The 10,195-nt window shown below is 28.9% G+C and overlaps 2 protein-coding genes across 2 annotated transcripts; one reads left to right on the forward strand and one right to left on the reverse strand.

Moving 5' to 3' along the window:
* Window positions 1-1,602: 1,602 nt before the first annotated feature.
* On the forward strand, window positions 1,603-3,515 carry mRpL45 (mitochondrial ribosomal protein L45). Its single transcript, XM_018458001.1, has 6 exons — window positions 1,603-1,653; window positions 2,013-2,339; window positions 2,476-2,627; window positions 2,778-2,826; window positions 2,939-3,088; window positions 3,166-3,515. The coding sequence occupies exons 1-6, from the start codon at window positions 1,603-1,605 to the stop codon at window positions 3,451-3,453; spliced, it is 1,017 nt and encodes a 338-aa protein (XP_018313503.1). The 3' UTR covers window positions 3,454-3,515.
* A 259-nt stretch (window positions 3,516-3,774) lies between these two features.
* Window positions 3,775-6,605, reverse strand: LOC108729086 (glutamate receptor ionotropic, kainate 5-like). Its single transcript, XM_018458014.1, has 6 exons — window positions 6,511-6,605; window positions 6,227-6,406; window positions 5,869-6,086; window positions 5,304-5,521; window positions 4,723-4,973; window positions 3,775-3,985 (listed from the first exon to the last, which is right to left on the reverse strand). Exons 1-6 carry the CDS (start codon window positions 6,570-6,572, stop codon window positions 3,775-3,777), a joined length of 1,140 nt encoding a protein of 379 aa, XP_018313516.1. The 5' UTR covers window positions 6,573-6,605.
* Window positions 6,606-10,195: the final 3,590 nt, after the last annotated feature.

A 10,195-nucleotide genomic window follows, 5' to 3' on the forward strand; every position in this document is an offset into this window, starting at 1 on the left:
CATCAGTCATCGATGCACTAAACACTTGAACAGTACTGAACAGTACCGAATGTAACGATCATGGTATAGTTGAGCTCTAGAAGTACATACTGTACTATAAGACATATGCTAGTGAAATTTGGCATCCACGAGGGCACCGACGAAACTATAGGACTGTTTATAGAGCATCGACGAGATTATAGATCAATCAGGCTTAAGCCCAAAACACAATGCGAGGGAATAGCGATAACGATAGGAATAACACGATTTCAACCTATCAGAAACTGTGAATTCCGATATATCCGATTTCTAATAGGTTGAAATCATGTTATTCTTATCGCTATCGCTATTCCCTCGCATTGTGTCTTGGGCTTTAAGCTGGAAACACAATAGACACAGGCAACAGGAATAACGAGCCGTCCAATCAGAACTCTGGAGTTTAAGTTCGATATTATATCCTACAGCTGTGATTGGACGGCTCGTTATTCCCTGTTGCCTGTGCCTATTGTGTTTAAGACTTTAATCCCAGTTCAACTTGTTTCTCATCCCTTTCCAATTCTAGAATTGGAAAGAAATAAGAAACAAGTTGAACCTCGGCTAAGAGTTAACCGTGAGTTGTGGAACTGGGCCTTAGTAAACAGAGAAAGAACGTTCATCCATTTATTTGCCTCTCACTCTACTCGTGTTTCTACCCCCACCACCGCCATCGATAGTCCATTCATTTCGATGGGGTCATTTGTATATATCGATATGTCGATATTATCGAGAGGAAAGTATCAACTCAAAATATCGGATAGCGGACTGAAAAATATCGATATTAAAAATAAACCTAAGGGTTGGTTTATAATAGGCCGTAATCTGTCAACTTTTTCCGTAATCTGTAAGAATTGACCAATCACAGTCGAGTGAGAGGACAATAATCGACTATGATAGGTCAATTCTTATAGATTATGGAAAAAGTTAACAGATTACGGCCTATTATAAACCAACCCTAACGGTGAAATCACACGATGCGGAAAAAGACTGCGGAATGGAGAATACGTCATTGAAGCAACCAATCAGCGCTATTCAGCGCTATTCGGAATAGTGCTGATTCGTTGCTTCAATGGCTGCGTTCAGCAGACTTAACAGTTTTGCAACTGTTTTATGATTGTCTGATGAGATAGGACCATTCTTCTAGATCTAAAAGTATGATCCAATTAGCGCGAAGGAAACTTCCAACAGTTGCAAAACAAACGTTCTGCTGAACGCAGCCAATGACGCATTCTCTAGCACCGTGTGATTTCACCCTAAGGCTCTGCGCACAATGGAGGAAATATTAGGAATAGGAATAAATATAGAGATTTCAACCTATCAGAAACCATGTATTCTAGTGTAACTGGTATTTGATAGGTTGAAATCTTAATATTTAATATTTCCTGTTCCTGATATTTGTTCTATTGTGCGCAGGCCCTAATTTGAACATAACCTATAACGGCCAGTGATTATCACGACTTGACGTAATTATAACGAAAACGTGATATGAAATATAAATACGAAATTGATTGAAAATATTGATAGATACACAATAATTCGAATAATTTTTTTTCTTCTGACAGTTCTCAAGCAGTAAAATTTCTGAAAATGTTATTAAGATACACCAGCCCGGTGTTTATTTACAGAAAATTTTTACGGGTATGTTCTTAATACAACTCTATTTTTTGAAAGCTAAATATACAATATGCTGTATATTGTATACAACATATTTTATATGTACAACATATTTTATTCTTCTTATTTAATTACAAATTTGTTGATTTACACTAAATTTTTTAGATTGACACAATCTTCCATAAAACAAATTATAAAACAATCTCTTTCAAATTGTTTTACTCCATTTACCTTAAATTCAAAATTTAGCTTATAATTAGAAATAAATAGGAATACCTTAAATTTAACAAATAAAAGAAACATATACTATCGGATTGTATATAGTCAGAAAACTATTTATCCAAATGTAGAAACATATCTAAACAAATGGACATTTATTTCAGAATAATCTACCAGTATTAGTTGCTGCTATTAATTATCCTAATAATTCTATACAAGTAACACATATAGCTAAGCACTGGAATCCAAAATATAAGAAGGAAAGAAGACAAAAAGTTATTAAAATAAAACTTCCTTCGTGGGAAGACACTGACAATGATGATATTACTAAAATGGACAAGGAGCAAGTACGATCACGTATGAAAGAGCATGGTTTTCTACCACAGAAACCTTGGAAAGAAAGAGCAACATATATCAACAGTACTTTATCAATTTTTGAATCTTATGTTGCTCCAGAAGGAGATGGAAAATATTCTGCTATTACCAAAGAAGTACAGGCTCTTTACTATTACTTTCTATTGTAACTTTTAAATAAAAAATATAAAATATACAATGATATTTTATTTTAATTAAAAGAGAAATATGAGTGTGTGTATTGCAATTATTTATTTTATTATTGAAATATAGGGAGCAAAGCAAAAATTCACGTTTTTTGAAAAAAAGAGCAAATCTTTTATGGCTATCAGAAAAGTTAAGTCATTTGATGATTCCTTCAAGACATCATTTTTTTTAGAAGAAGCCTTAGATATATATAAAAAGGCACATGAAGCTCTAGCTAGGTAAGAAAAAAATTTCAAATATATATAATGTTTTTTTATAATTGTGCAAACGTATATATACATTAAAGGAATTATTAGCAATTAATAAATACAGCGTTTTTTCTTCCTGTTCGTAGCAATGTTACTAAATAAAACAATTTTTAATTGTAGCAAAAATGAAGAGGAAATAATAAAATATGTTACAGAAATGGCATATCCTGTAAGTTAAAAATATATTTCGTGTTCTCTCTTGCTAATTTAAAATATTATATATTACATTTATTACTATATATAATAATGTATATTGCAATACTTTTCTTTTATATTTTTAGAAAATAACACACAACATGATGAACAAAACCATACACTGGAAATTTTTAGAGTCTTTGGAACCAGCTCGCCTCGTGCACGCGAGGACTACAGACGTAATAACAAAAGAAAACATTTTTGCACAATTTACTGTTCGGTTTCACACGCAACAGGTTCAATAATATCCTTTATAATTTATTCTCTTTTTACAATTTAAACAATTTTTAAGTGAAAATTTCTTCATTTATAGGTTTTAGCAATTTATGATAGATTTGGCCGTCTTATACAAGGAAGCGAAATTCTGAGGAAAGACGTATTAGAATACATAGTATTCGAAAAGCATTTAGCTAATGAGTACGGTGTATGGCGAATTCACGATAAGATTATACCATCTTGGATGACTCCGACAGACATAGCAGAAGGCACATATGTTCTGCCGAAAGAAGAACATGATCCCGTTCCAACCGAACCACATCCTGTAGAAGCTACATTAACAGAAGACACACCAAAGGATGCAACAAGCGCACAACCTTCGTGAATTCGCAATATATATGTAAACTGTTTTAAGTAGTGTTTATATTATATTGTATGATGTTAGGATACAAAATATATTGCAATTCATATAATAATTTAAAGTGCATTTATATTCCAACAAAATTTGGATTAATATTGTCACAAAAGTATATGCTTTCCTAAAGTTTTATGTTTGATTATTAATAAGAGCATCGTTATTATACAATTACAACTATATTATAATTACAAAATAATTTAACAATTTTCTAATACTAATTAAATTACTACTTGCAAGTAAACTCAAAATATATTTAGATTAGTAGATTATAAGGAAAAATATTCATAATTATCTTAATTTATAAGCAAATACAATTTTTTCGATTATGAAAATAATGAGAGCTATAATCGTCCCACAGCACATCACCGCAATTATTAAAGAAACTTGATGTAATTCAATTGGTTTCGGTGTCTCATCTTCAGCGTAATATTTTAAGTCATTTTCCAACCAACGTTTTTTTAACACGTTTAATAGTCCAATTTCCATTAATTTCAGTATCCTATTTATGAAAATTATTTATTAATACATGAAATTATCAAAATTTAGATCAGACTTACTACTACACAAAGAACTCGTATCATCGATGATTAAATATAATATCAACTGTTTATAAAAAGATATAAATATTGAGTGTTCTTTTCTAGCAAAAATTTTGGAAATCGTAATAAACTAATAACATCATTTGTTCTCTAATCAACTCTTTTTAATTATAACTAAGTTATTTTTTTATATGTATTTCTTTTCTTGTTGGAAAATTAATTTAGAACTGTCAACATTTTTGGAATTTTTGAAAATTGAAATCCATTTTTTATAATAACATTAAAAATGTGTAGAAATTTTTCTTTATTTAAACGGTTTTTATCTTAATTATAGAGATATTCCATGTAATTATACAATATGTAATATTTCTACAAAATAAAAATTTTGTAGAAATATTACATATTGTATACTCTCTCTCTCTCTCTCTCTCTCTCTCTCTGAAACTTTTAAAATGATTTTCACTCCTTCAATAAAATCTCATTCTTAAAGATTAAAGATTGAATCACTCTTTTTCAAGACTGCTCAATTTTTATTTTTTATATCGTGTGAGACTTCACTTCAAAGAATTAAAAGAGTATAGATTAAATTGATTGAAGATTTTGTATAATATGTTTGTATAATATGCTGTGTTGATTTCTAAAAAATCAATACTTTTTATATCTAGAATATATTATTCTGCACACATATATTGTTTACCCAAGATCAATACTTCTTTTGTATTTAAAATTCTTCACGATACCGGAAGCGATCCATGTTTTCGCGTAAGGTTCTCCAACGTTAGTCAAATGACACATAATATTCCCAGTCACTTTATACATTGCTTCGGTTTGAAATATGACGTATTTCTCTTTTTTGGAAAAACATGCTATTTTATGCATATCCTCAAACGTTGATGTTAATTTCAAACGTTCCGTCTTTTTTGCTTGTAAAAATGGATCCTCATTAATCTATAACATTCAATCAACCATTTTTTACAACCCATACAGCACAGAACGTGCAGCAATATCGTTGCAATAAGGCTGCAATTTTGCTGCAACATGCAATATTGCTGCAATGTTGCAGCATTGTTGCTGTAACTTTTGTGCTGTATGGGAAGCATTTAAGTTTTATATACAAAAAACCATAAATGTATAAAGAATTTCTACATAAATTATGTTTTTTTTACAAAAATTATAATTTCTTCTTGAATTATGTTTTGAACATCATTCTCTAATTTTTATACAGTTTTATACATCTTTTATCTAAGGAATAGTAAATTATGGTTTCAGTAAATGTACCTTAAATATAGCTTCTGCGGTTGAACCCTTCAGACCAATAACGTTGTATTTAGTATTAGTCACCAAGGTAGTAAAACTATCAAATGGTGGCACGAAAACACTTTTAGATAGATGTATAAATAACACAGCACCAAATGACATGTATATTATAGAACAAAACAATCCTAATGATACTTCTAATATTCTCGATTTCCCATCAAGATACAGAGGAATATAGCCTGTTACAATTATCCAAATTAATGACTTTTGACTTAATCATAACTTTTCATTATTATGGATATAATTTTTATATAATTGTGTTTTATATTATGTTTCAATAGTCTTTAATATTTATTATCTAAATATTGTAATTTATATTTTTTACATACTTTAAAATTTAAAAATGATCATAAAGTATTGAAGAACTAATTTCCAAATTATGCTACTTTTAACTTTAAAAATCAAATTTTTTAATATATCAAATAATTGCAATTTTATTTTAACGCGATATTTAGATTTATCTCAATGTAAAGCTATTTCTAACAAAAATGAACAATATTTTCATCAGTTATTTATTCACACACACCTTGATTGCACAAGTTTCCAAAGTTATAAAATAAGTGTTCGCTGAGAGATATGTTTTTACGTTTATCTTTATTCTGTATGAGAATACTTTGTGTCAAAAAGGTGCATAGACTCAGTAATAAACACATACTCAATATAACGCACCATATTTTCCAAGAGAAAATGTTTACCATCCATATATTATCATATATCGTTTCACGGTGAATATATAATTGAATTCTACAAAATTATTTTTAAATTATGACAATTATCTTATCAATCGTATAATTTAATTGTTATTAATAACTACCACACACTGCAGTTTGAATAAATGTTAAATTAGATAAACACTTAAGAAGTTTAACAAATTAAGACCTGACCTATTTGTCCAAAAAGGTATTGAAAATTCGGTAACCGTAAGTTCCGGTGAAAAGCTTTGAAGTTTTGCTATTGCAATAGTTTCATTGCGAAAAATAATAGATAATAATCCGTTTTTAAAAGACAAGGCATCTTTTTGTGGCATGCCCTGATCATCTAAGTTTGCTTTCACTAGCTGTAGTCTAAAAATATGAGATATTTTTACTTTATATTATTAATTATGTTAAAATTTAATCTCACAATGCAACATTCTGTTCTTGCGGTGTGATACGTGATGCATTCTTACGTAAAATTCAGCGATTCGGAAAGTAAATTCCATATTTCTCCACAGAATCCTGTAATCTTCATATTATTGTCGTAAAAATGAACCAAGTACTGCTCCTAAAATGTATAATTAATAAAGTTATATTATTCATTAATTTATAATTCTTGTTATCGTTATTTAACAAATAATATTTATTTTCAAATATGAAAATAGATATTCTTCATAGCATCATTATTTATATTTATATTATTACTTCTGGCGAAAATAAAAATAATCGGAGCATAAGTCTAACGTAAGGGGAGAATAACAAAAGCGTAAACTAAACTTATGAAGCGAAAATTGAAACAACAGAATATAAAAAGAGACGTTTCTTTTATGTTTCGTTATTTCAATTTTCGCCTTCTAGAAGCTTTGTTTACGCATTGTTACTCTCCTCTTAGGGCGTATTCAGATTTCCACTCGAGTGCTCCCCAGATATCAAGTTATCCTTGTTTAATATTCGACGAATAACAAGAATAAAATGACACTTAGGTTGCATTTGGGTGGGAATCTGAACATAGTCTTACATTGACTTACACTCCGATTTTTATTTTCATCAGGGACCATATATTTATAATCTTTGAGGGAGAGAGAGAGAGAAATTCTAGTTAAAAATAAAAATACTATAACTTTTTTATTAATTGTTTATATCAACTGTTCATATTTGAATATGATACTGAATATTTTTTTTCATAAATTTCTTTAATCTCATTTCTTAATACTTACTTAGAAAGAATAATTATATCAGATATTTTCAAAACATACCTGAAAAGATGCTAATGTCAAGTTTTGTAATTGAAAATTGTGAAGTTCGAGTGCTCGACTCTGTCTGAGACGTTCTTTTTGCATCATGGCATACATGGGCACGTTAGAAATTGGCACAAAAGTCTTTTGAGTCTTATTCCAAATCACACCATTCATTGTCTTAAACGATGACGAAATTATAATGTAGCCAAAATAAGTAACAGTCAACTTAGGATAACTCCGGTATATACACCGCACCTAACAAAAATTTAATTTATTAAGTATTATTTACTATTTTTAAGGTAAACGAACTATATCAGTTCTTTATACTGTCTACTACTATGAAAAAAATATTAGAAATCCGAAATATACTTATTTTTCGTAAAAAAAAAGAACTTTTTGAAACCTTTGCATTTTTGCCGTAAATCCCGTAGGGGGGGGGGGGGAGGGGACGGATATGCAATTAGGGGAGAGAGGGTATGAAAAATTTACAAATAATATATAAGAAATTATAAATAAGACGTAAAATGATACAATAACTTATAAAATATGTTTACAAAGTTTTATTAAGGAAGAAGGGTGATAAATATTAAGTAACAGATAATAATTACAATTTTCCTATATACAATTACAAGTGTTATTACATGAGATACATATTTCATGTAATGCGTTCATTGCATTTAATGCACTGAATCCAGTTTGCGCACTTTGTATGCTTTGCAGGGCATAAATCCCGCCCATTAAAAATCCGTATATCCTAAACAGGTAGGATATATATGACAACAAATTAAACAAAAAATACAAGAGCAAAGCACTTGTATTTTGCTATACAATATGTTTTACTATTCCTCTACACTTATGTATCACGAAATAACCACTAAGTCTTTTATGCGCCCTACAGTAATCATTTTATGTAGATTATAATTTATGATGGCGCTATTATTACAGTGACAAATCGATTCAATTCAATAATTTCGTTAATATTAACAGTAAAAAACTGAAATCATAACACAATACTAATATAACATAAAGACATGTAACGAAGCAGTTGTGGGAAAATTACTTTCACTCCTATTTTTTCCGACTTCTGCGGCATAAATTCCGGCGCGACATATATACCGGAATTATCCTATATAGATGTACTGTTTAATGCCTTACATAGAGTAATAAAATTATTACTTAGTGAATGGCGTGATTCAAAATTTTTATTAATAATTTATACTGAAAGCAAAACAGAAATAGCTTATCGTGATTGGATTGGTTTCTATAATTAAGTGATAAAATGTGTGTCATATTACTTTAGATAAGATCTTATGTTATATTCTCAGATTATTGCTTTCTATTTATATATTTATTTTCTATTTTATCAAGTACAGACAAATACCCAACAAATAATTATGCTGAGTATATTTTAAATTAGTGCTGGAATTTACTCGCAAATTTCAGTTTGGTTCCTGCCCCTTACCTCATCAATACCAATCGGCATTTAGATTGCGCGCGGGTTGGTGAGGTAAGGGATGGGAACCGAACTAAAAATCGGCTCAAAATTGCAAATAAATTCCAGCACTGTTTTAAATTTATAAACAAAAATAAAATAAATAATAATAGTAAAATAAAACCATCCTAAAAGTGTGCAGCTTTAATACATTTTTGCTTTTAGCATTATTAAATCACAAGAGATTCTCGTATTAGATTTTATACATATAGCGTTTATGTAATTCAGTCGTGACTTTAATCAATTTCAATCATTATTGTTATAATGCGAAATGGCATCGCATGATCACTTTATGCTTTGATGGCATGTTTTGATATCGTTATTGAACTAATGCTGGCATTGAAACGATTAAAATCAATTTTACGTAAATCGTGATTGATTTATACGTATATATATAAAACTGCGATTATTTTTTTACATTTTGATTTTATACTATAATGCTTAAATATTATAAATGCTTAAATATTATAAAAGATTATCATGCATATATATATATATAAAATATGTGATAATCTCTTTATATTTTAATGTCTCTTAATATTTTAATACTCGGTCGTAAAACTATATATTGCCATACATCACAATTATCACTTCATAATTAGAAAAATCAGATAGATTTGATCAATTATTTTGTATATTCTTCGGTCTGTGTTTTTTTACTCTATTAACAATAAATTAATAATTACTAAGTAAGTTCACCAACATCCAACTTTTCTAAATATGAATCTGGCGAGAGGGACCGGATTATGCTATTAAGTAATCTTTGAGATAGGGGTTAGTATTCAATAGTTTCTCAAATAATAAATGAGTAATGTTAATTTATGCAATACTGGCGTGGAATTCGTTGGTCTTCGTATAGCGCAGTAGTTCTTCTGAACTACGAACGTTACATAAGATTTATTATAATTGCCCGTGGCTCGAAGCAAACAGCTATTTCTGTTCAATAACTTGATCTTCGGTTTCAAATAACTCGCATTTTTTCATGCAAATTTTGTTGTGCATGTTCTTCACAATTTTTGTAAAACGTTCTGTACACACGTCCCAATAGATATTCACCGACTAACTTTAATACTCAAGATATGCCAAAACATGCAGTAAGAGTATAATCTTTGTAAATTCACAATATATATGTAAACTATTTTAAATAGTTTTTGTTATGATATTAGAGGATATATAAAATATGTTACAATTTATGTAATAATTCAAAGTGCATTTATATTTTTACTTATATTCCAACAAAACTTGAATTAGTATTCTCACAAAAATGCATTCTTTCTCAAAATTTTCTGTGTGTGTAATTATTAAAAAAATAGATTATTATTACAATTACAAGATAATTTAACAATTATCTAATACTAATTAAATTACTACTTACAAATAAACTTGTAAAATATATGCGTATAAGTAGTGTAATATAAGTAAAAATAG

This window comes from Mycetomoellerius zeteki, unplaced genomic scaffold (assembly GCF_001594055.1).
Source record: "Mycetomoellerius zeteki isolate Tzet28-1 unplaced genomic scaffold, Tzet1.0 scaffold70, whole genome shotgun sequence".
NCBI classification, from domain to species: domain Eukaryota; kingdom Metazoa; phylum Arthropoda; class Insecta; order Hymenoptera; family Formicidae; genus Mycetomoellerius; species Mycetomoellerius zeteki.